This window comes from Lytechinus variegatus, chromosome 15 (assembly GCF_018143015.1).
Source record: "Lytechinus variegatus isolate NC3 chromosome 15, Lvar_3.0, whole genome shotgun sequence".
Taxonomy (NCBI): domain Eukaryota; kingdom Metazoa; phylum Echinodermata; class Echinoidea; order Temnopleuroida; family Toxopneustidae; genus Lytechinus; species Lytechinus variegatus.
The window spans coordinates 17869978-17897854 of NC_054754.1; the positions used below are offsets into that span (position 1 = coordinate 17869978).

The 27877-nt window shown below is 35.9% G+C and overlaps 2 protein-coding genes across 2 annotated transcripts; one reads left to right on the forward strand and one right to left on the reverse strand.

Moving 5' to 3' along the window:
• Positions 1–3019: 3019 nt before the first annotated feature.
• LOC121428944 (anaphase-promoting complex subunit 5-like) lies at positions 3020–27214 on the reverse strand. The gene is made up of 16 exons (XM_041625838.1): positions 26992–27214; positions 25070–25149; positions 23942–24057; positions 22343–22613; positions 21418–21586; positions 19263–19468; positions 19001–19082; positions 18260–18352; positions 12104–12171; positions 11123–11236; positions 9796–10003; positions 7161–7282; positions 6050–6166; positions 5393–5540; positions 4201–4369; positions 3020–3311 (listed from the first exon to the last, which is right to left on the reverse strand). Exons 1-16 carry the CDS (start codon positions 27133–27135, stop codon positions 3208–3210), a joined length of 2211 nt encoding a protein of 736 aa, XP_041481772.1. The 5' UTR covers positions 27136–27214; the 3' UTR covers positions 3020–3207.
• LOC121428945 lies at positions 13808–15592 on the forward strand. The gene is made up of 2 exons (XM_041625839.1): positions 13808–14080; positions 14536–15592. The coding sequence occupies exons 1-2, from the start codon at positions 13978–13980 to the stop codon at positions 15156–15158; spliced, it is 726 nt and encodes a 241-aa protein (XP_041481773.1). The 5' UTR covers positions 13808–13977; the 3' UTR covers positions 15159–15592.
• Positions 27215–27877: the final 663 nt, after the last annotated feature.

Sequence of the window (27877 nt, forward strand, 5' to 3'; positions counted from 1 at the left end):
ATCAGATATTACCCAGAACTGATGAACTTCAAGGTGGTCTGAAACCACCTATTCAGTGCAACATTCCAATGGGGTACAGCTGTTTTTGTGATTTGTGCACGAAATGCAGAGACCTTCAACTGCTTCATCATGCACAGCAGTCAGCCACGACTTATCTCCACGGGGGTGGGGGGTGGAGGGGGAGGGGGAGGGGGGGGGGGCTTGTGGACATTAAATCGTAAAACACATTAACCATCCCCCAGTATATGAGGGACACTGTGAATCCAGGTATTGATCCTGTCAATCTCTCTTTCTCTCAAAGGTGGTTTTGAAAACCCATGGTTGAATCCATGGTTTATGCAGATTTCTGTATAAATTACGCTTAATTTAGCGCATGTATAAAATATTCCAATGCTGATGCGCACTTTTGTCACAGTGCGCCAAATTGATGCCTGTTACCACGGTTAGAAACACTATTTTATTCACCAGTCCACTGCTTGAAGAGTGGACTCATGAATAAAATAGTATGAAAAACCATGGCAACAGGCGTCAATTTGGTGCACTGTGACAAAAGCACGCATCAGCATTGGACATTTTCTAATATACGCGATTGAACCGTGGGTTTTCAAAACCACTTTTGTGAAATCGGGCCACTAATTTACAATAAACATGGACCCTTGTCACCGTTCTCTCAAAGTTGTACATCTATTAATGTTTCTCCCCTAGGGACCTAATCACCAGGTATTTCATCAACTTGTCTTAATGACTGAGGTACCGAGTACAATACTTGGCATCAGTTTACATACATTACTTATTGCTGTTTGGGTTGTAAATACATGTAACTAGCTTTCTCTGAAAAGTATGTATACATACAGTTGAGGCCAGAAGTTTACATACATCCAGGAAATTCAAAGAAAAGCTGACATTTGTCAAACGTCATAGAATTTACTGTATCTTGTAAAATATTTGTGCTATCATGACAAATTTGTTATCAAATTAATGAGTATGTCATGCCCCTTCATCACATTGCTTTGTCACCAGGAGCTAAAAAATATTTAGGTGAAATTTTTTCCTCCAAAATCTTCATATTTTAGATGAATTAAAAATAAAAACTTGACAAAACATTTCATATTTATGCTAGTTACTTCTCAAAACAAACATTTCAGATTACACATTTTTGTTCAGTGGTGACATATCATGATAGAAAATGTAATATAAATCATAGATTTGACATTTATATATTTTCATGAAATGTTTGAAAATATAAAAACTAACAATAGAATACAATGGCATTAATATTACTTTTTTCTTCAAAGAAAATTCCACCTGAAATATACTTTGATCTCAACGGTATTCCAATCATGTGGAAAAGCTCAATATGCTCTTTCATTTGATACCAAATTCTTCATGGTAGTATTTATATTTCGGATGATATAGTAAATTTAACGATGTTTGGCAAGTGAACGAATTTCATTGAATTCCATGGGTGTATGTAAACTTTCGGCCTCAACTGTATATATAATTCATATCTCATACATACTTTTCAATTTAAGTTTCCTTTGATAATCTGAAAGCTTGCAAGAGGCTTACAACTTTGAGCAACAAACATGTATGCACACCTGAATATGAATTTGGTGATATTTTTATGGTATTTTCTAACCGGGGGCTTCAATAGGGGAAGGCGGGGTAAGTTGTGACAGTTTTTGCTTTTTGCATGTTAGAATTGATATGATTAATAATCTTGTCGAAATAAGTACCTTGCCTTGAAATTTAATTCTTCTGAAACATTTTCCACCTATATATAACTTTCTATCCCCACACTGAAAGTCATCGTGACCTTTGAAAAAAACGATGTCAAATGGCTCAACTTGCCCCATATATGGGGTAAGTTTGAGCCACCTTCTGGGGTAAGTTGAGCCACAAAAACTATGTACAAAATGTATGAGGGGAGAACCAGCATGTCAATTTTTTGTTTAAAGTCTTTTCACTTGCTAATTCTCTATAAATACTAACATCCTTTAAAAGGAAAAGAGCAGTCATGTAAATTTGCTCCTTTCAGCCAGCATTTCAATCGATTTTTATGGTTTGTTTGTTTTTTAAGATACATTACCATAGGAATTACCATGGCTCAACTTGCCCCATGCTGTTTGGCTCAACTTACCCCAGTCCGAACTTAGTGCAATAATTTTGTATCCACACATTTATTATGCATCCATCATATAAAAGACTATGACAAGAATGAAGATCCATACCTGGACTAATAACGTTGTTATCATGTCTTTATTATATTTAAAGACGTGTGTGTTTATAAAGCACTTATCTATTTCACACTGTTTTTCACTTTTTTGGCTGAAATTTATATTTTTCCCTTAAAAAAACTACTTTTTGTTTCAAAGTTGAAAACAATGTGGTGGGGTTAGGGGTTATGCTATGGGTCATCAATACATCACACCACCACAATGTCTGACTCATTCATTATTGGCCTGGGGCTGGTGGCTCAACTTGCCCCTATGCTCAACTTACCCCGCCTTCCCCTACTTATGTTGCACTTTGTTCATATACATTTTTGCCTAATCATAGAGATTAAGTGATATTAAGCCAAGTCAACATTATATGAAATGTGTATCGCCTTAACTGGAATTTAGATGAAATGTTTAAGCAAAACTGGAAATCGCACAAGAATAGTTAAATGCCTAACTGTCAAATAGACTAAATGGTTATGAGATGAACTAGTTGCAGATTGGTTAGAATTAGACCATATGGGATGAGACCAAATGGAAGAAGTCATAGTTGTTACAGACCAAGTAATAATCTCGTTGGGGGAAACCATGGTGTCTTCCACCTGCACTCAGTTATATCGGGAGAGACCTGGGGCCTTGTCTTACAAAGAGTTACGATTGATCTGATCAATCGTAATCTACGGAAATCCATCAATGTCATAATTTTTTCTTCGAAAAATTTGCACAATGTCCTTTGTATGCAAAGAGAAGCACAGTGAATTTTCAATGAATGTATGAATATACATCATAGCTATAAAATATTTTGAACAATCATGCATAATAGATGTTGACGTTGTTGGCTTTCCATAGTTACAAATGATTGGATAAATCGTGACTCTTTGTAAGGGGCCCTGTGGTTCATAGTCATTATGTTCGCTTTTTGCCTCCCAGGCACAGGTGGCGCCAAACAAATAACGATTATTTACCATCTAAACAAGCACTTAGAACATTAACTAACCTGTAGATAGGCAACGTCCTTGATCTTATACTCCACTCCTAGAGTCCTGAAGCCCTCGGAGACTTGATTCAAAAGTTGGACAGCTGATAACAATACTGAAAATAAAATCAAATATAAAAGATGGCTTTAGATTTGCAGATGTTTGAATACCTCGAAGACTTGATTGAAAAGTTGGACTGCTGATAACAATACTGAAAATAAAATCAAATATAAAAGATGGCTTTAGATTTGCAGATGTTTGAATACCTCGGAGACTTGATTGAAAAGTTGGACTGCTGATAATATTAAAAGGAGGATTAAATACAACATCAGTCTTAAATTCGCAAAAGGAAACAACATGTACGGTCAAACCTATAGGTGATAATGCTAATACATCTAAAATATGTGGGTAAATTTTTTTGATGAAGAAAAACATACCATGGCTGGGATTTGAACCCATATCCCTCTGATTGAAAGAGAGAGCCGTAACCACTACAACACAACCAACCCCCCCCCCAATTTAAATGTTTACCTCAGAGAAAAAAGTTCAACTTGTCTCTTTGCTGAACAAAATACTTCCAACGACAATTCCAAGACAGAATAAAAAGATCGTAAATTAAGCCACTAAAAACAACTTGACATACTCAATAAAAGTTGAAAACTCCCCCCCTGCAGTCAATTCATCATTGTCAGAATTATGCATAAAGTGCTAGTATCCTCACTTCCAAGTTGGATGTTTTCAATATAGCATTGTTATCATATATTATTAATTCATTGTCCTTGAGGCATACCACTTAACTTGTGCATTATCTTTTCAAATGTATTCACTTTTATAATATTTATTCATTGTGCCCACAAACTTGTGACCAAGGAAGTTCAATCTGCGGCTATGTTTGTTTTTTGTCATTTGCGATAGTGCATGAAACATGTTTGGTCATCAATAAACACCACTTTCAATTTAAATTGTAATATGTATTGAAAATTGAATTTTTGTATGCGACTTACAAGTTTTTCTCTGGCTAGATTCCTGATTTCCGTCACAGGCTAAATGGCACTGACACCTAGCTAGCAAGAATTGGACACACCATCTGTCATAGAGAGAGCCATTGGTCAAGATGGTCGGGAGAATACTGTTCAGGAGGACCATGGCGTGGTTTGGCATCGACAACAAAATCTGAATGAAATATGCGATATAATATCAATTATCATCATCATCATAATAGTATTATAGCCGAGATCCGGCTTGTAGAGTTAAGTTCTGAATACATCATTGGTCATAGCGAGAGCCATTGGTCAAGATAATCAGGAGAATACTGTTCAGAATGACTATGGTATGGTTTGGCATCGACAACAAAATCTGAATGAAAAATGCGATATAATCATAATATTCATAACAGTTATCTCAATAATCATCATCGTAATAGTAATATCGCCGAAATCTAGCTTGTAGAGTTAAGTTCTGAACACATAATTAGTCATAGAAAGACATTGGTCAAGATCGTCAGAACACTGTTCAGGACAAAAGCATGGCTCAGCATTGACAAAAAAATCAGAATGAAATATGCAATATAATCATAATATTCATAACAATAATCTCAATAATCATCATCGTACACAATGTAATGGTAATAAAGCCAAGATCTGGCTTGTAGAGTTTAATTCTGAACACATCATTGGTCATAGCGAGAGCCATCGGTCAAGATAATCAGAATACTGTTCAAAATGACCATGGTATGGTTTGGCATCGACAACAAAATCTGAATGAAATATGCGATATAATCATCATATTCATAACAATAATATCAATAATAATCATAACAATAATATAGCAGACATCTGGCTAGAAGGAACTGCACACATTTTCTGACATAGTGAGACCAAAAGTGAAAGATAGTCAAAAGGATCGTGTTCCTGAGGAATTAGGCATGGTTTGTCAGTGACAACCAAACCAGAACAATGTATACAAAGTAATAAAGGATAGACTGTGTTTAATGTTTATACAAATATGACCGAGACTAATGATTTTCTCCCAAAAGGTCAATGATTCCTCTATTACATCTAGAGGACGAAAAGGACAACAGTATTACAATTAGGATGGAGCCATCCTACTAAAAGAAGATAAAATATTCCTACATTCCTGAACATCAAGCAAAAGGCCAATTGTCAATCCATCCTATATTTTGCATTTGAATCGTACCTGTGTTTGGGCAAGATGAGCCGTTGCCATGGCAGCAAGGTATGTGAGATGACCGTAATGGCAGATATACCATGCTTCTTGGAGGTAGCTGATACTCTTAATGACTTCATCTGAGAGAATGTGGATTTGAGCCAGGACCAGTAGAGACCTTAACGCAAAATCAAACAAACAAAACAAAAAATAATAATTATTGAAAATATATTTAACATCTCAGACGTTTAGACATTCATGGGAACAATAAAAAGAAAATGTGATTTGTTCATAACTCAGGGACTTCAACATAGGTAAAGAAGATTCTGTCTGCATTTTATATTGAGAATAATTGTTTAAATTAATATTGCACAATTTTTATATGTATATACTCAACTGCGCATTACAATCATGTTATCATTATTATTATTACCCCAGGCACTATGGCATTCGAGGAATTTCTTCTAACAAAGGTATCCTTTCACTTCACATGAGTTGAGTATAGCACAATGTGGGTAAATTTCTTGCTGAAGGAAAATGCTAGGTTTAGGGTTTCTGATGTGAAGAGGATGATGTTCAGTTTGAATTCAGTGACAAAACTAGCATGAACTTACATTGTGAAAAGCAAAGCAGGTTTATGGAAGAGAAGTGTTCTCATTAAATTCAGATACCAGTACCAGTACTCACCTTGCATGTGTTTCTGGTGTAAACCCATCCTTGTTCTCCTTGTATTTATTGATGAGGCGGCGAAGCTTTTCCAAGGCTTGAGTGCGTTCACCTTTACACACCTGAAGAATTGCTCTCCTATGGTGTAAAATAGGGTTCAAGAAGTAAAATCAGTCTAGCTTGAGGAGGACCTAAACAAGCAAACTATTTCAAATTCCTTTGCAGCCTGGCTAAAGCTTTGTTGTTTGTTTGTTTTTATATATAAACAAAATAATGCTAATGAGTCCACATACATCATGGTCTTATTTTTTTTCTCAATGTTTGGTTTTTATCTAAAATGATTTTATCTAAAGGTCTATAATTACTTTAATTACAAATTAACTTGATGATTAACAGTTTATTATACTTTCACCGAATGTTCCATCTTATTTGGTAGTTAAACTATGTAACTGTAACATTATGTTAATCTGCCCTGCTTGCGTCAGTAATGTGACCATGTCCTGGGCTCTCTTTTATTCTGTAAATGTATATGTATTGTTGTTGTCATTCTTACACTGTTCCTTTATTGCTTTTCGCACAATAAAGTGATGCAAAACAAACATACCTTTTATTTATTGATACAACATATTGCTTTAACTGATTGTTGATGTGAATTCACAATTCCACTTACATCTTGGTATTACAAAATTATACATATTATGTGAATATAAGTTGATACCAAATTTTGGTAGCACATGATGAAAAAACCCCACCAAATTTGGTGGGAATCGGTCCATGGGGTCTGAGAAATGACTTCATGAATACATAATTAGCCCCATTGAAGTCAATGTATTCATGAGGTCATTTTTCAGGCACCATAGACCAATTCCCACCAAATTTTGGTAGTTGGGTTTTTCATCATGCGCTACCAAAATATGGTATCAAAACGCTGAAATGCAAAAAAAAAGTTTTTTGTGACGTCATCACTTCGGTACTCTATTTAGTGTTGGCTGTAATAAGGTTTGTATAGCGCACATATCCACCTTGTTAGGTGCTCAAGGCATTACTATATTACCCCAGCTAAAGAAGTCCACCGATACTGGTGCTCGCTGCAAATCAAATTTCCCAACCTGAATTGTTGAGGTTTACTTACTTCAGATCCAATGCGATGTTATCAATTGCTGCTAGATTGTTGATAGCCTCCTGTGCCGCTACCCAGTCCATGCGAAAGAGCGCCCTCTGGAACGCTATCTCATGCTCGCATTCCTGCCATATCTGTATAACGAGGAAAACAAAAACCCAGTTGGTCTATTAAAACCCACTTTGTCTAATGCTGCTTTCATCTTATCAACATAGTCGGGGTCCCAGGAAAACAACTGGTTTGATTATTGATTACAAGGCTGATTTTGAATATACACAATAATCAATGCATTCAAGTTGAGAAATACGCTGTATCCCATTCCACAGAGGGGAGACCTTTGAAGGACCTTTGATATGACAAAATTGGCTAGGTCTTACAGCAGTCTCAAAGATCACTGAAATTTGTCATTTCTGTGGAATGGCTCAGAAAGACCTCTCAAAGGACTCTTAAAGACTGATTGATATTTGTCTTACAGAACCTAGACCTGTAGATCTTGTATGCAACAGTTGATCTTTTAGAGTTCTTTCCAAGGACTTTTCCTGGTATTTCAATGATCTTTCACAGATCTTTCAATGATCTTTACCTCTGTAAAAATCTTAAGAGACTGTCAAAAGTCCATGGAAAGACTGAGAACTTTGAAAGTTCATTAAAAGACGGCTGAAAGACCACCAAAATACCATTTTCTTGAAAGACTGTCTTGAACTGTTTCAAAAAGTTTTGGAACTCACGAGGACCGCAAAGACCATTGAAAGATCCATCAAGAATCGTGACACACCTCAGAAATCTTTGAAAGTTCATTTAAAGACCTTTTAAAGATCAAGCAAGTTTCATGGTCTTACAGCAGTCTTTCAGAGGTCTTGCTCTCTGTGGAATGGGGGTTTTACGGAACCCTTGGGGGTGTTTCACAGAGGTAAGTTTGACCTAGAGTCATGATTGAATATGTAACACGCAATCTCACTGATAAATATGCAGTCGCACATGTTTTGTTAGCATGACTTGACCGATTCAAAGGCTTTTTATACCGCACGAAACTGGGAATTTATGTGTGATTTAAGAGTAAATCTTTGTGAAACACACCCCGTCTTACAGAGTTACGATTGATCTGATCAATCGTAACTATGGAAAGCCAACAAACACAGCATCTTACAAATGCATGTTTGTTCAAAATATTTTATAGATATAATGTATATTCATAAATTCATTGTGTTCTTGACAATTTGGAGTTTTCCCCTTTGATTACAAAGGACATTTTGCAAATTTCCTGTAATCGGGTCGTGTGGTCCAATGGTTAGAGCATTGGACTCATAATCGCAAGGTTGTGAGATCGAATCCCAACTCTGCCATTGTCTCCACTTTGATAAAAAGGCCCGAGAGTGATATCTATCGTCTATAACGTCAGCCACTATGACTGATTAACCTAGACGTAAAACGTTTCATAGGTAATTGGTTATATGCCAGCTTGGCGTTTACCAGCAAAAAATGATGTCCTGCCGAGTTCCTACGGGAGTTACCACTAACAGAAACAGATAAAATTATGACAATAATGGATTTCCATAGAGTTACGATTGATTGGATCAGTAACTCTTTGGAAGGAGGGGCCTTAGAGGGTGCATAGCAAGTCACAAGAACAATGGATTAGGAGGATGCTCCACAATCTAGGTGCACATGCAGGAAAGGATAAAAATAACAAGTGGAATGCCTCTGGCCGTCTCACCTGCATCACGCGGTTCAATATAGCAGCAGTGCTTACTTTGAAAACTACTCTTACTCGCACAAGATGTTCAGTGATACATGGTTACTCTTATGTCCACTTTTTATGAACTACACCAATAAACTTACAGAGATATGATGATTATTCAACAAAAACCCCAACATGGCCAAAGTTCATTGACCTTACATGACCTTTGACCTTGATCATATGACCTAAAACTTGCACAGGATGTTCAGTGATACTTGATTACTCTTTTGTCCAAGTTTAACGAACTAGACCAATAAACTTTCAAAGTTATGATGGTAATTCAACTGATACCCCCAATTCGGCCAAAGTTCAATGACCCTAAATGACCTTTGACCTTAATCATGAGACCTGAAACTTGCACAAAATGTTCAGTGATGCTTGATTACTATTATGTCCAATTTTCATGAATCAGATCCATAAACTATCAAAGTTATGATGGGAATTCAACAGATACCCCCAATTCGACCAAAGTTCATTGACCCTAAATGACCTTTGACCTTGGTCATGTGACATAAAACTCATGCAGGATATTCAGTGATACTTGATTAACCTTATGTCCAAGTTTTCATGAACTAGGTCCATATATTTTCTAAGTTATGATGACATTTCAAAAACTTAACCTCAGGTTAAGATTTTGATGTTGATTCCTCCAACATGGTCTAAGTTCATTGACCCTAAATGACCTTTGACCTCGGTCATGTGACATGAAACTCTACTAGGATGTTCAGTAATACTTGATTAACCTTATGACCACATTTCATGAACTAGGTCCATATACTTTTTAAGTTATGATGTCATTTCAAAAACTTAACCTTAGGTTAAGATTTGATGTTGACGCCGCCGTCAGAAAAGCGGCACCTACAGTCTCACTCTGCTATGCAGGTGAGACAAAAACTGCTCTTAATTTACCTTGGCATGCGAGGTCGACGGAGGAAACCTGGTCTTTGCAAACTTGAGGATATCCCCAGCTATTGAATACTGCCCTCTATCGGCCTGATGCCTAGCCTGGTTGCAGATGACGAGACAGAAGGACTCGCTGTCCACGGCGGCACCGGTGCTTGGGCTTTGGGTGGAGAACATGTTAAGGAGGAGCTGATCGCTGAGAGATGACATATTTCTGCGAAAGATGGAAAAGATGATAATAATAACAATAATAAATGTAATTAATACTTATTACCCAACCTGCAGAATGGTAAAGACACTTATTATTATTGTCACCCTGGATTTAGCTTGACCCCCATCCTGGCGCACAAGCATTCCAAGGAACATTCCTCCCGGGTCTCAAATTCATTTTCAATTTTTGATATTTAAAATATTTGACTACTTAAAAGCAATGAAAAAATCATGAGCAGAATAGATAGACCTCTCACATGAACACTTTTGTTCATCTTGCTATTATCTACTTTATTTTATTCCATTTAATTTATATATCCATCTTTTACTTATTTATTATTACTTTAAAATATAATTTATTAATCTATTATTATTACTATTACTATATTACCATTTATTTCATTTTTATTTCATTCAATCATTCATTTATAATTATTTTTTTTTGGGGGGGGGAGGGTGGGATGTTGGGCATGGTCAATATTTGCCAATATTCCTTTCCTTGTCAATACAACCCAATACCTTTTAACCAATATCATGGTCTGCTTTTATGGGGAATTATCCAGTAACAGTTGTAGTTTATCACGAATGGTGGCAAAGAGTTATCTGTCAAACAAATATTACACAATGCACTAAATATCCCAAACTGAAGTCATACTGGTCCCTGGCCTATAATGCTCAATGCTTAAGTTGATGAATGTTTATGATGGGTCAGTGAGTTATTTGTGCTCCATCGATGTAATTTCAAGTTATTCATTTACAAAACTTCTGAGGTCATAATCTATTCTCCATGAAAGCTGTACAAGGTATGGCCTGAAGTCAGGTTTAACTTAGACCATGGTCTATCTCTGTGCAAAAATTATGGAAAGCCAAAGGTGTCAAAATTTTCCTTATATTGGGTGTTTATGTTTACTGTGCTCTTTACTAGCTTGTGAATGGTGAAGAAAGCTATCTTATCTATCCTTCCGGAAACAGTTAAGAATGATTTGAGAGAAAAATTAGCTGATACGCTGAAATTCTACTGTTAAAGATTTATGCCACTGTTGGCTATCCATAGTTATACCAGAACTTTAAACCAGAGTTTAAAGTAAACCCCACTTCAGAATACAGGTCATGTCTAACCTACCTGTGTCCGTACATAAACCAGAGAGCCGACTGCTGGGCTAAACTGGATGAAACCAGTTGGGGCTGGTTGTGCTGGCAGTTGACTGCATCCGTCCGGGCCAGGAAGTAAAACACACTGAGGGCAAGAAGTTATAAACTAGATGTTGGATGGAATGGTTTTTACAGATTCAGAAGGATTGGATAAGTCCTGCCTGAATAATTCAGCCAAAAATACTGCATACCATTTGGCATACTACTAATTATCTCAAGTGCTAGGACGCTAGAACAGCTCACCCTCCCAGCATTGCTTTGGTCAGAATGTTCTTGCGCCATTGCTCCTGTATACGATCGCATGTGGAGATTGCATTGATGCTTAATACCTGTATATACAGCGTGTGATTTTTTTGTGTGGAATGCCCTGTACAATAAGGAAAAATTGTTTTACTACAGGTCAAGTCCATCCCAGAAAAAATATTGATTTGAATAAATACTATCAAAGAAGCACAACACTGAAAATTTCTGTGAACTAAGTTATGGCATTTAAACTTTTGCCTTTTTTCACAAAACTATTATATGCACAACTCTGATATGCAAACTGAAAGCTGTCCCTCACTTGCTTTTTCTGGGTCTTTTATTGTTTGAATAATACAATATTTCAATATTTAACGATGTCACAATAAGGAACAACATGACTGAACCATAAAATATTGAACAATGGTAATTCTACATGTTAAGGAAGGAGCAAAAGTTTGTTTCACAGGATGAGGAGAAAATAATAAAATACAAAATAAATAACGAGTGGGTGATGTCATAGTCTCCTCGTTGGTATACCGGCCAGGATGTGCATATAACTGTTTTGTGAAATTAAACAAAACATTAAAATGCCATAACTTTCATATTTTACATCCAATTTTCTTGAAATTTTCAGTGTTATGCTTGCTTGATTTTTCCTTTTTTATTAAAATCAACTTTTTGTTGGGGTGGACTTGTCCTTTAAACATACCTTGACGGTTCAACACCACGTAATGCTAGATTCCTTGTGTGGTTCTGCATGTCTAGACATGTCAAGTACTAAAAGAGAAAATAATGATAATAATAATAACAATAATAATAAAAATAAATATTTATATAGTGCTTTATACAAAGTTTCAAAGCGCTTTTATTACTATTTTATTCGGCAATTAAAAATAGATAAATTATAATACAATACAAATCACATAAAGAATAGGGCATAGGTGACATAGTACTAAGGACCTGGAATAGAGAAGAGGGGGCTGCCTGAATTTGGAAAAGGTTAACTGAATTACCATGGCCCACAGGCCTTCCTTCCCACACCCCTTCACCTCAATCCAGGTCAGTTAAGAATATTAAGAATGAAACATATAAACTAAATCTGGCAACAATTAATTTGAGGGAAACAAATGTACCATGGATCAATCAGCAATCATCATTTCAATCGATTCCTTGCAATATAAATAATTAAAGAAAAGAAAAAAAAATAATGCAGTAATTTGACTTGACACCCCACAAAATGAGAATAACTGCTAATACATAATAAAATAATACATTATCTGCGATCATTCATTCCATTAGAAACGTACACTGTAAAGTAAAAAAAATAATCAACAGAATAACAAAGAAAACAAATTAAGAACATAAGTATGTGTGCTGCATCTTGAAAAGGTGCGTCTTAATCCAATGAGTGGAAAATGAGTTGATTTACAAGAAAAGAAGAGAATAAGTGATTATAGATAACCAAATGACATGATAATAATAATAACTAGCAATATTTTGTTACATAAAAAAAAACATGATATTATACAGGAATTCTTACAATTTTGCGATACAGAAACAGACAGAAGAAATTTCTATCAATTGCCAAAAGAATTCTATGTTAAAAGAAGGATTAACATTTCATTAAAGTCACAATCAAATGTGAAAAAATCTACAATTGCCATAGGCTTTGTATAAGAATGATCCATTTCTAGTTGGTAACAGAAAACAGATCAAATTGACCAACTTCGATACCCCCCAAAAAATTGCTAAGTCAATTCATTAATTTAGGACAAATCAAATGTCTACCAACTTTTTATCTATAAGAGAAAGTATAATAGCAACAAGCACATAAATGCTAGCATAAAATATATCTTACATCTTATTATTCAAATCGCATCTTGCCTCCTTCTTAGCACAACACACATGGGCATTTTCACGGTAACTGACATTACACGTCACAATGTTTTCACACCTTTCATTGTGTGTATCTCTAAAACAACAAATGATGGGAGTTTGTTTTTGATAGAGTTAATAAATTGAACCTTGCTGTATACTCTGATACTAAGTTTTCCTATGTAACCACGTTTTTTTACGCATCAGCAAGCAAAAATGTGTCGGTAACTGACATTACGCAAAAGGACATGCAATTTCAGGGACTAATTTGTTAGTGTAACCAAGAGGCACATGCACACTTGAGAACCAGCACTTACATGTATTCTGCCCCCTTGGCCTGGCACCGGCCACCATTACCTCTTTCATATTTATAAGCCTTATGCCATGCACACAAATTAAGAAAATATTTTAGTTATGGTGGTGAAGTCAAAAGATCACACATCATTATTCTTGTAATTATGTATCCTGTTTCATGATATATGTTCAATCTGGTCTTTGGATTCATTGATGTCATTTCTTGTAAAGATAATTTTCAAGTAAAATTGTTTTCACTGTATCCCCACAGAAAGTCGACAGACTCTGGAGACGACTCGACATCTTGGAAAGGCCCGACCGAAAGCTAAGGCATCCCATCAGACTCCCAAAAGGGTCCACCAGACTCCTGAGACGGCTGAACTTATTGCACACGATGTCCAGCAGACTCATGAGATGCCAGAGACGATGAAACAAATTGCTGAGGTGACTCGAGAGTTCCCACCAACTGTGCAACAGATTGCAGCTGAGGAGGGCCAACAATTCCCCAATGACATAGGTAATTTATTAGTGTAACTAAGAGGCACATGCACACTTGAGAACCAGCACTTACATGTATTCTGCCCCCTTGGCCTGGCACCGGCCATCATTACCTCTTTCATATTTATAAGCCTTATGCCATGCCACTGCAATCCTGAGTAAGTTTCACTTTGACTTTTCTAATGGAGCAATATTGAATTGTCAACATTGGATCGATTGTCCCTGAACATAAAAGAACTAACCGATATCACTGATGAAAACCCCAGGCCTTTATGAACACATTTTTGAAAAATAAATTGATGGAGATCAATTTGATAAGTGGGAAAGTTTGATTCACAATTAAAGCCTACAATTTTCAGAGTTCACTGTAAAGATTGTGATTCACAGCCATTTGATGCAACATCAAAGATTCTTCATATTGGAACATTGCTATGATTGCAAAATATCTATTGTCTTGTACTTAATATTAATTAGATCAAATACTATTTGATAGAAATGATGTTCGGATCAGCAACACCAAAGCAATTGTTGAGGAACTGCTTGACATTGCTCAAGACATGCAGATGCAAGGGATTTCTGAGACAAACCATCAAACTCCCGAAAGGGTCCACCAGACTCCTGAGACGGCTGAACTTATTGCACACGATGTCCAGCAGATTCATGAGATGCCAGAGACGATAAAACAAATTGCTGAGGTGACTCGAGAGTTCCCACCAACTGTGCAACAGATTGCAGCTGAGGAGGGCCAACAATTCCCCAATGACATAGGTAATTTAGGGACAGTTATTTTCCGTTTCAAAAAATTGCCTTTTCCGTTTCAGAAAATCTTAAATTCCGTTTTGGCATGTCAGAAAATGGAAATTCCGTTTCCCTATAGACTTTGTACACATGGAAAAGTGACAATTCTGTTTACCCATCCAGCAGAAATAACACAAGTTAATGCTCGCGCTGGTCAAAATTTGGATCTGTCACTGTACCAACAACGTAGAAGAATGCGCTCTAATCGGATCTATGCGGGCACAAAAAATATTTTGACACATATAACTAACATGAATACATCCTTACCTTTCACATTTCTAGCATTATTTCACTCTTGAATGAACTTTTATAGATAATATTTGGGGGTTTTGGACATCGTTTTGAGCAGTCAATGATTTCATTCTATCCGCCATTTTGGATTTGAAGATCGTGCTGTACATTTTCAAATGTAGAGGGCAGCAAAACACGACCTCCATGTGAATGTTTTTGATACGGCCGATCGACCGTACCATGCCAGAGCGGCCGTGAAAGACCGGGGCGAGGGGTAAGATCGAATGTGAAGGAGTGAAGAGCAGTCACGATGCGTTGATTTTGTTGTGATTGTGGTGAAGTGAGATCGTGTTTTGTGAGGTTTTGTGGCCATTTAATATTCGTATTTTGTTGAGATTTTGGAGTACTTTATGTTGCTGTTCTATCTATTTTGAGGAAAAATATGTTTTCCGTGATTTTCCGTTTGAAATGCCACTTTCCGTTTCAAAAGGCCATTTCCGTGAATTCCGTCCGTTTTCCGCGATCGCGGAAAATCACTGTCCCTACAGGGTGTTCATTAAAATAACTCATGTCCCTGAGTATAACGAGTAATAATTTGAATATGTAAATATAACTGCGTTACTAGGTTAAGATGTGTCAAAATATTAAACAATTCGTTTTTTTCTTTTGGGGGCTATGATAATTTTTCCACAACCATGCTGGTAACTGACATTACACTTAATTTGCCATAGAGATAACACATGGAAGTCAAATGTGTGGAATCATTTCATTGTATCTTCTGTGCAGGGCTTCACATGAAAGTGAGCTTGATGTGGAAGTATACCCAAGTTTCTTGGAACATTTCAATAAAAATAATTTCTTTTTCTTAATTCCTTTCTTTGATTTGAACATTTTTATCAATACTTGTCGGTAACTGACAATACACATTAATATTTACCAGTGCTTTATGATTTTCAAAGGCATAATTTTCTTGGTACGTATATGTAAGGCTTTTTAAAATCAAAAAAGTTTCATAATACTCCACATATTTAATTATCAAAAGAAAAGAAATGTATGTTTTACTTACTCGGGGGGGGGGGGGGGGGGGGTGGGGTCATAGCAGCTACATGTTTTCCTATAGTAATTTAATATTGCATTGACTGTACACAGGGATTTTTCTGACTATACACCCATAATATATTCATCAGTTTTATATTGACTTTTTAAACCTTTCCCTCCGACTTCCACCTCCCCTAAAAAAAGGCGAAATGAATAAGGGTCTCCTCCCCTAGGCTACCCCTCCCCCAAATCTCATGCAGCCATGTAGTTTTATTGATTTCTATTCTGGTCAGTGCAAGCAATGCTTGTTCATATCTGTCGGATTTCAATTCTCTTCATAATTTGTTTAATCCTTTTCTTTGCTAATTTCTTTTTTAATCTGTCAACAAAAAATAAACTCCAGCATCTAAACTGAAACTGAACTATTTGTAAATTAGAAAAAAAAACACAGTTTTAGTAGATTCATGCAACATTGATCAGAACTGTCAAATTTCACTTTTCATCTATACTTGTAAACCAAAAAACAAAATTGTATCACACATCCACACTGAAGGCATAAAAAAAACAGGAATTTACTTTCAGCGAGGCAATGCTCAAAAGAATATAGAAACTAAAATGGGGACCCTGGAAATCCCCTTCATCACAATGTTAAGCTTAACAAATGTTGCAGATTTAGGCAATAAGTTGGGAAAAGTACCCCCTATACCTCCCCTCCCCCCCCCCCCCCCCCCGAAAACCAAACCAAAAATTGTCTGATATAAACAATTAGGTACTTGGTAAGTGCATGTACAAAACAATTTCATAGTATTTATTTTTTGCACGATGGGAATGCAACTTCCTTCATAATTTCATATAGTATTCCTTGTGAACTATACCTTTTAAAAGTCAATAGCAAGCTCCTTCTGGTGAGACTTTTAAAGTGAAAGACTTAAATTTTATAACGACTATACAATATTTCTTCACCTTAAAATTGACCACATATTTGCATTTCAATATTGGTCACCAACGTTTTATCATGGTAACTGACATTACATTTTCCACTTGGTAACTGACATTACATATATTTAATGGTACCCTATGGGTTCTTTGTTAATTGGTAATCTTTAATTTTGGTGTAGAAGGGAGGGATGTTACCTAGAGAGGAAATCTACCAAGTTTCATCTAATATATCCTCTTTTCCAGGAAATGAAAAAAAAAAGTTCATGTTTTCGGTAACTGACATTACATACCATATCACATACTTCATCAATGTTTTTTTATCAGATGAATGAATTACTGGTGTTTCTTTCTGTGGGATTTTATAAAGTGTTATAATAGCAAGCTAAATCACAGGTGAAAACATCATGATCAAACCTGTTCTTTAGAAATCTGTCAAAACAAAAATACATGTATGTTATGTATCAATATAATATTTTCAACACTAATTTGTATCCATACTTTGGCAGCCATTTTGAAATAAAAAATGGCTGCCAGAGTCGGAAAATTTTTTTGTCTAAGAAACTTCAGGTCTTGTTTTATTAAAAAACATAAAGCATTTGACATGAATATCAACTTGATTTTTTTGTCTCTGTGTCCATCTGTGGTGAAACTGCCCACATGTATGTCATGGGAAGATATATCTCACACATCATAAATATGTCAAAGCCACGAGAAGATGATAAAAAATATGTAAAATAAAGGGAACACATTCTAAATTTCTTGTCCACAAAATCAGCCCTTTCGAAGCATATTCACCAATTTGAGGATCCCAATAGAAAGAACAAGACATTTCAAACTTCTGTAACTCTCATTTTGTACCTGATTTTGAGGAATTTTTTTTCAATGCTCCTGTCATTTTACTCTCTTCAACGAGATTGATTCTAGCCCCGGATTTCAGATTCCTTAACAAAAAGAAATATTTAAGAGGGTGTGAAGACAGCCTCATCTGTTGAGCAATTCAAGAAAGCTGACATATAATCTATTTTGCTGCAGAGGACAATGAATTGCATGGACTAAGCTGACCATCCTGAGGTGTTGAATTATTGTTTCAAGTGGCCCAAACATGGAGTAGTGTGTGCGCAGTGCTTTGTAACTGAAAGGAAAAGGGGTTAATAAAATGACCTTTGGATTGGATTAGATTAATGACACTTACAGGAAGATGAAGTTCAACTGATTTGGCGATAGAGTGATCCAGTGTCTCTGAGATGTCCAGACCTTGCTTCTGCTCTAGCCGATATAACCAACCCTGAAATAAAAACAAAACAATTTTGAAATTTCACCAAATTAAACCGAAGTTCATATTTTTGATTTTGGCAACACTGCTGCTGTCACCTTTGGAAAATCAGCATATACATGCTTGTGCTGGCTATCCTCTTTAGATAGAAAGTTTGGAAAGGCACATGGTCCCATATACTTAAAATAGTTTCAGAAAATCATATTCATAAAAGTCTATGTCAATTTCATATCATAAAATTTATAATGCCCATACCTCCCACTCGATGCCTCACCAAATTATTTTCAAAGCATTTCTTTTACAGATATGATCAAATTTGACATTTATTCCATCCATCAATTCAATCACCCATTCATCTCTCCCTCCATCCTTCCTTCCTTCCTCCATCCATCCATCCATCTATCCATCTCTTGATTCATCCATCTTTTGATTCATCCATCCATCTTTCCACCATCCATCCATCCTCTATCCATCCATCCATTCTCTATCCATCCATCCATCCATCCATCCATCCATCCATCCTCTATCCATCCATCCATCCATCCATCATCCATCCATTAATTCATTCAGTCATTCAATCAAAACATTAATTCATTCCATACTTCATCTTAATGAAGATTAAGAGTGCAACCAAATAATAGAAATAGAAGTTGAACATACCAATGCATGCTGGAGACATACATTATCATTCGCTTGGTGAGCAACTCGTATAGCCTCCTTGAGAACCAACATGGCTTCATCTCTGAAACATAAAACCATGGAAAGAAATACAGCTAATCCTGGGGTTTAGGAGACTTAATTGTTGCATGAGATACTACTCACATTTTATATAAATTATTTTTGCAGTAGGAACTCGCAATAAAACCTGTATAAGAACTATTTTAATCGAAATAGACACGTTGGGTAAGAAGTTTGAACTCACTTGTGACCCAGTCGGCAGTGCAAGCCAGCCAGATTGAGGGCAGCATAACGGAAGTTCTGTCGAACCTGCTCCTGGTCGTTGTTGTTGTTGTTGCCGTTCGAGTCACCTTTGACCTGCGGCATCATGTGATCAAAGTAGCAGTGGAGGTTGTGGACAGCGCCACAGAACTCTTTGATACGGAGGCAGTTGAGGTACGACAAGTAATACTGTTTGCATTCATGTAACAGAAATAAAAAAAAGTTTGCGTTATTGTAATAATCCAATGGGGAAGAGACTTTTCCTTGAGTTTTTTTCATACAATAACAAGAGAAAGAGAAAGAAAATACAGGGAAAAAAATACATATGAAAATCTTTAAACTTTTCACCAAGAACCTGTACTGACCGCACAGAAACTAACAATGTGCTGAGGCCCTGTTACAATTGGTAATGTGGCAGCGATGCCTAATGTTACAACAATGCATTACTTACATACATGTATTGAAATAAATGTTTTTACTTCACAGTCCGAAACATGTGACTGGGCTTACTGTTTAATAGCGCTCTGTTAGGCTGACATTGTATCCGAGCGGCCGGCACTGATTTCTTCATTGATATTTATCACACAGGTTCATTAAAAATAGATCATTCATGGTTAGCAGTTATCTACTTTTGAAACTTCTATAATTTCAAACCACCATGGAAGTTACAAAGCTGCCCCCCCCAAAAAAAAAAGGTAATAAAATGACATGAAATATATGAACAAAAATATATATTCATATGGCCTAGATGAAATATCTGATCATCCAATATCATCAAAAAATTATGGCCAAGCATGAAGCAGTTTGCAAGTTACCTATGACAAGTTTCTCTTAATTTTGCTGAATGCCAAATTTGCTGAACATTATGGGCGCATTAATCAGATTATCTTAATTACATTTTTATTTTTTTAATTTGATCTTTTGGTCCTGATTTAACATCCTAATATGATTAAAAGTGGCCCATATTTACCAAATTATAAACTATAATTAAAACCAAATAGAGGATAGTTCATACACAAAACTGATTTTGTATGAATAAACACAATTTTAAATAATTCCCATGTTCAGAGTTAAGGGAAATATGTTGGCAGGAAGTGTGTAACACTGCCGAATCATTCTTGATATGCAGTGTACTTTGAAAAATACTGAATTCTCCATTCAGGTTGCTTGGTAAGAGATTTTGACAATAGAATAAAAATGATTGAGGAACATTTTTTAAATTTTTTTTTCTTTTTCACTCGATTTTCTATTGTGCCAGAATTATTTCATTGTTTATTGTTTTTATCAGCGAATAAATTATACAATTAGTAGTATTAAAATTAGTACCTGTTCCTTTTTGATAATTTAAAATATTCTAGTTTGATTAATAATACCATTTAAGTAACAATATTTGTTTATTTATGTTACTAAGTATTGTTATCTTTGATTTAGATTTTTGACTATATTTTCATGTATGATGTGATGATTTATGTTGTTCTTTATGTTCTCATCAGGTCATTGATGAAAAACAGTTTTATACTGATCTTTTGTACCTGATTAAATATGTTCTAATAAATAAATAAATAAATAAATTTGATATATGCAAGAAAGGGTCACCAGTCATCCATAAAGTTGAACATAACCTACAAATAGCTATCTGCAACACCAACCAGGATCTACAATACCAGTCTTACAAAGGACTGTGAACAATAAATAAAACAAAATGTTAAAGAGAAATTCCAGTAGTTGCAGTAAACACTGATTTCATGAGAAAGTCTGTAAAATAAGGCTTAATTGTCAGTATATCATCGAGAATCTAGATCTGGTACAGTTACATAAACTGAACTTTGTGAAATCTTGAAATCTACGCTGAAAAATGTTCAGCCTGAAGATCCCCAACACAGATCAGCGCACGTTGGACAGTGTATAATTATTGCTTTGAATGTCGGGCCCGACGCTCTACCCGTATCCTGTGCTTATTTGATGATTTCTCTGCAATTACACAATTTCTTCCAGAATCCTTTGGCACATACGTATTATTTATACAAACAGACACTTTGTTGGTCATTTCATTGGATTCTGTACGAACTCATTTTGATATCGTTACCAAAGCTAGCATTTACCTTTAATGCTGAAAAAAAGTTCAAAATGCTCATTACCGTTTCTGCTAGGTCTGGGTTTTTTAGAGCAAGTTCATTTATTTGTTTCTGAAGAACATCTGGAGGTAGCGCCTTTGACTCATCGTTCTGTAGGAAGTTGGCTTGTTGGGCGATGAAGTGCTCTGCTTGGCGGTGCGTGTATGTCTTCTCAGAGGGTAGACCAATATGTCTGAAGAGGGAGGAATGATCAGTTACATTCTCATCAGCTACTATAGCACAAGCAATTTTCAAAGGTCAACTCCACCAAGATATATAGGTGATTTGAATAAATTGACAGAAAATCAAACAAGCAACATTCTGAAAATTCATTCAAAAATGGAAATAAATTACAATACAACACTTTTGGATTGTATTTTACTTTCATACAACAGTTTTGTAATAACAAACTGTCCCACATGTAGTTAACTGTGTAGATTTCGTGTTTCAGAGTTACATTTATGTAAAAAGACAAAACTATATCTGTGATGTTAGGTGGTAATTATTAATGAATTTCTCATGAAATCACTGCTGCTAACGTTGCCATTTTCAATTTTTGATTTGTGACGTCATATACGAACAACTGCCTAAAAAGGTTATGTAATAAATGCATGAATTGCAATTTTTTTATGGTTCATGGCTAAAACTATTTTTCTTTCAGGAGCGGGTGTGAAAAAATTTGTCTGTTGATATAGTGAACATACAATAAAAAACATTTCCAGTTTTTCTTTCTTCATAAAATGACATTTTTATTGACTTTCAATACACGATTTATGGGAAGCTGCTTGCATATGACGTCACAAATAAAAACAAATTAAAATGCTAATAGCTTTTAATCTTTGATGGATTTTCTTCAAACCTTCACCAGTATTTTTCATTATTTTTTTTCTGCTATTTTTACAATAAACTTTTTTCAGGGTGAGCTTTCCCTTCAAGGACCATGACTTACGATTCTTGGACATTGCCGATACTGATTCCTTCCAGTTCACCCCTTGTCATCTGCGTCCCGTCCGTCTCCATACTCACATCCATATCAACCTCACTGATATCATCATCCGAACGGTCTGCAATGCTCTGGTCCTCACGCGCCATGGTGGTGGTCATAGACTCTCCCGATGAGGAGCTGCAATTGATGTACTTCTGGAGAGAGGAGTAGAGTCGCATGGTCTGGCTGAAGGATAGCTTGTCGTATGTCAGCACCATACGCCGCAGGAACATGCCTGGTAATAAATGAAACAATGGAGATATTGACACTTTTCAATTTACCATGCACAAATAAACACATACAGCACTTACATTTTAAAAATCAACATACAATATACAATCAGAATCTAAGACTCGACTAACAGTTCTGGTGATTGGTACAGCACATCATGATATATCTCAAGCCTGGCAGCCATTTACAGTTAAACTGATATGCTTTTCACACTACAGGCATTTTCCTTAACCCCAAGAAATAAGTGGGGATTTATCCCCACCAATTTCCCAGGATTAAGCTTAGCCCACTTCAGTTTCATACTACGTTTGACCAAAGTGGGCTGGCATGGTATGGTACTATCTGGCCCTGCTAAAAGGCAGGGTTAGCCGGCTTCTTGCAGTGCTAAGAGCTGCAGTCTGAAACCAAAGTGGGGCTAAGCATCAGCCAATAATAGAAGTTGAAATTGCACATTAATCGCAATCATTAAACAGCAATCATTCGCTGTATTGCAAAATCATCAATGTTCATGAGTTGTGTGATCGTCTGGTGTTAAGGCGTTAACCCCTGCCAAGCAAATGGTTAAGAAAGACTGTCGTAAACAAAAGATAGTATGGGGTTAAGGAAATGCAGTGTGAAAAGCATGACTGAATATATTAAAACAAAACAGGAATTCACAGTACAAACAAAATATGGTCACATAATACATGTAAATACCTGAAAAATGACAGTGCACAAACATTTTAAGGCATCAAGTCCTTATCGGGTCAAAAAATGAAGATTCAGCTATGTGCACTACTTGATAAGCCTACGTTGAATATTTACCAATGTAAGAGAAGCACAAAGTGTATGAACTTATTTTCTCGCCCTCATTATAAAACAAGACTACTAGTTATTCATAATTTGGTTGTGCTTCATTGTTTCTGTAATATTACTTATTACAGAAAGGATTGAAGCATCAAAACGGGTGTGTGACAAAAATATGTTATGACCATTATAATGTCATGTCAGGAGTATACTGAAAGCGATGTGTATGACTCAAACAAAAGTATTCTTTTTCATAAAGACAAAGCCAAACTATGGTAACTTTGTCATTATTGTACCTACCATGGGAACATGGCTGCTGAGCCTTGTTACCATGGTAGTTGCCATAATGGCAAAGTTACAATTGTTGTAACTCTTTATGAAATAGGGGGCCCCAGATCACTTTTTTTTTAAAATATGGAATCAATTTTTTTCATGAACACGGGTGCATGATCATTAATTTCACAAGAAATTTCAACCTTCTTGTTCCGAGCCAGTTTTAAAGAAGGATATACTACTAGTCATGCTTTTCCGAGTTGTATTTAATACCTATGATACTCTGTCTATGGACCGGCGCTTCCCCGTTGGAGCTGTCCAGAAGTTTGTTGAGCGAAGAGAAGAATTCATCCATCGACGAAAGACTACTGGTTGTAATTTCTCGCAAACTAGCCGCAACAAAATTCAAGAATAAAATATCAAAGAAAAGTTAAACACAATCAATAAAAGTGTATTTCATCTATCGATGAAAGAGAAAGTCATTGATTAACAACAATAACAAGTAAAACATACCATTTTGTGTTGTATACAATACAGAGTACAACACATTTGTACCATTTAGATGATGGGGCTGCTAAAAGCGAAACTAGAGGAGTGTAGCCTCTAAAACACATTAAAACATATAATTAAGAAATATCAAAATATGAATGAAGACTTTACAATATCATTTTTTTAGAAGTAAATTATGGAAACAGAGGCGAAGGACTCTACCAGACTATACCAAAATCACAACAGGAATAGCACATAGGGCATTTCCTCCACATTTATAATTTAGTTCATTTTCAAATTTTGAAACAGAAAAAATAGCAATTTCCGTTCATACCATAGAGACTATAAGAAGTCGCGTGTAAAGTGAAAGTGAAAACAATTACAGTACTTAAAGAACATTATAAACTGAAAATTTTTGTGGAATTTAAAGGTAAGACAGTGGTTGCAGTAAATAATTATTTCATGAGAAAGTCTATCAAATCAAGGTTTATTGGCAAAATATTATCATACATCTAGATCTGGAACATTAATGTAAAATTATCTTTTTAAAATCATGAAATCTTAGCTAAAAATCGGTAATGCTGATGATCACTAACACAGAATAGCTCTGTGGGACAGTGTATTAATATTGCTTTGAAAAATACCTGACATTTGTTGGAAGTCCGTGCTTATTTTGCTCATTGCTCAGTACTAAAGAGTCTTCTTCCAGAGCTTTTTGGCACATATTTTTAATTTATACATACAAACACTTCGGTGGTAATTTCATTGGATTCTGTTCCAACTCATTTTGATTTGAGATCATTACCACAACTGGTATTCATCTTTAAAAGAAATTTATGTTTAATGTTAAGTTATATTTGAAGGTGCGCAAACATGCCCCCCCCCCTCCCCTTCATACATTACAATTCTTACCATTCCTTGAATGCCAATTCTAATTCTGGATGAATCACCTTCACCTTGGTAACAAACTCGTCATATTCCATGTCAGATCCCTGAAAATACAAGAAAAGAGGTGAGACCTCAGGAAATGCTGCAACCAACTGGAGAAAGATTTGTTATAAGTAGGTTCTATTGGAAAAATAATTCACATTTCATATTTTATAGAAGAAAATTAAATTTCTCTATAATTTTAATGAGATTTTGGCCTTTGGTACACTTACTCATAAACAAGTGATATTTTTGCGAATTAAGAATTCAAGATTAGTCTAGATCTAATCTTACATGATGTAGGTGAGCAGACATGTTATGGCAACATGAATGGGGCCCCACTTCATATTTTATCTTGACTCTGTTGAATTGCTGCCGCAGAGCATGGCAATAAATTTCAAGATTTTATGAAATATTGAGATAGAAGTTGGAAATAAACATAGCATTCAATAAAAATAGACAAATATATTTAACATTGATGCAAATGTCTTTTTGCAAAATGACATTTTGAAAATTTTGATTAAATTTGATCTGATCTAGAGATCTCTAGATCTACATCAGAAAAGATTAGTATGTCAAATTTCGGGCAGGTTACTCTCCTGAAAAGTTGGGAATGTTGTTCAAAGGTCGCTATGGCTCTATGTGATGTCATCAGTCTGCTCATTAGCATACCGATGACTCATGTTTTGAGGAATTATTAAGCAAAACTTTAAAATATCTCATTTTGATGAAATTTTCAGTTTTCATGGCTTTAGATCTATGCTTCATCACTAGAGGTGCTGGTCAGAAAATTGGGATCATCCCAGTTTACAAAAATTTCTCCACACAAGAAATCTAGTACAGTTCATTGACCTGCCGACACCAATCAAGTGCGCTAGTCAATGTAAACATATCAGGTGTCATAACAAGATTATTGGGAAGATGGCAAGTCATGAAAAATAGACGCCGACGGTGAACTGGGGGGAATTGAGGTCACTGAATCCATTTCTAGCACTCTCAATTTCCGTTTGTCCCACAGGGGGAAGTGAATTAAAAGTCCCTTTAAACAAGGACAGTATCAATTTATCAAAACATGACTTGTCTTGGTGTATGCGGATATCCTTGTTTTCTGGGACAATCCCAATTTTTGGACCAGCGCCGCACTATGTACTGTTCTGAACAGTGTTCATGCCTTTTGGATTTTCCTCCTTTTTATTCAAATCTACTTTTTTTGGGGGTGGACTTATCCTTTAATCATCACAAACATTATGAAAATGCAAGATGATTTCGTATATTCTTAAATGTTATTAAAGTTAACTCAGCCTGGCCCAAAGCAGTGTAGTATAGTCACATATTGTATTACCGGACACTATCATGATTCTGGACGCGCGTATTACTGCATTCGAAAACAATTTCGTACCGTAAGACTTCCGCAATTCAATTTCACATAGCAATACATACATGTATGACAAGATTGCAAAAACAAGGCGAAAAAATTTCTTATTTATCTCTAAAATGACAGAAAATGCTTAAAATATCATATATTATAGTTTTGCATTAACAATTGATATATTCTCTGACGGAATCATGATATAATTTGCATTTGTCATGCACGAAAATAACTGTTTTTCGTGGACTCACGGTGGAGAGGTAGGCTATGCGACAAGTGCGAGGCAAAGAAAACAGTTGGTTCATCATTATCATAATTTTCGTATTTCAAATAGCAAGTGCAAATTTTTCTTGAATGTATTGTCTCTAGTTGTCATTTTTAAAGCATTGAAATAAAGGTGTCCGGTAATAGGATACACTGCCAGTAGCAGCACGGCCACGGCCTATGGAGGCGAGCGACACCATGGCCACACGCCTGTGGCTGTGGCCTGTCCTGCCTCTGCCAGTCGGAGATGGAGGACTTGCCGTGCTCCGCCTACCTGAATCCATTCCAGCACAGACCTCGCAAAGTTTCGCGAGACTCGAGGATTCCACTTTTTCCTTCCAGAGAGTTTAGCTGATTTCCCATAATTTGAATATTCATAAATCAAAATCAAAAGTGATATTTTGTGCGGAGTCACCATTTTGACTTGTAAGCCGTTCTGAAAACACGTCTTTACCAGCTCCGATATCCGACGTGAAAGTTTCGTAAAATCCGCCGTGCAATACAAAACTGAAATTAGAAGCTAAAATAGGGGACTTACGTTGGATCCGAGGGAAAGGCAAAATACGTTCTCATTCTAATAAACGTTAAAATGTCCAATAATAAGGGTCAAAATAAAAATGCCTGCAATATTTGATATAGTTTCGGGACGATAGGGTCAGGGCCAGGGCAGGCTTACATTTTTTTTCCTTCAAAGAAACTCATCCCTTTCCCCCAGCAATTTAACGGAAAGAGTATAAAATGTGGCATAGCTAGACAGCAGGGGCGGATCCAGGATTTTCCAAAAGGGGGCACATTTTTCCGATGAAAAAATTGAAAAGCAAGAAAGAAAAAGAAAGGTGTTCACTTTCAAAAAGGGGCACACTTCTGTTTTGAGGGTTTTTTTACATTACAAATTTTAATTTTGCTTCTCAAGTTAAGGGGGGGGGGGCACGGGCCGGCTGTACACCTCTCCCTGGATCCGCCAGTGAACTAGGCTATAGTAACAAATAAATTTGAACTAGATTTAAGGAAAACCTCGATGATAACGGTTTTAATGAAAGCAGAAAATTTGATTAAAATATTTTTGGTGAAGTGCCCATTCAAAGCAATGAGAGATTTTTTTATTTGTGACGTCATAGCAGCAATGTAAAGTCCGTATTGTTGTTTTCAAATGGTATTGA

Coding starts and splice junctions, on each gene's coding strand:
- LOC121428945 (XM_041625839.1), top strand. CDS start 13,978: ATGCCAGAGACGATGAAACAAATTGCTGAGGTGACTCGAGAGTTCCCA. Junction 14,081..14,535: donor ACAATTCCCCAATGACATAG/GTAATTTATTAG, acceptor AATATTAATTAG/ATCAAATACTATTTGATAGA.
- LOC121428944 (XM_041625838.1), bottom strand. CDS start 27,135: ATGGTGACTCCGCACAAAATATCACTTTTGATTTTGATTTATGAATAT. Junction 6,167..7,160: donor AACATCGCATTGGATCTGAA/GTAAGTAAACCT, acceptor TTTACACCATAG/GAGAGCAATTCTTCAGGTGT. Junction 4,370..5,392: donor CTCATCTTGCCCAAACACAG/GTACGATTCAAA, acceptor TATTTCATTCAG/ATTTTGTTGTCGATGCCAAA.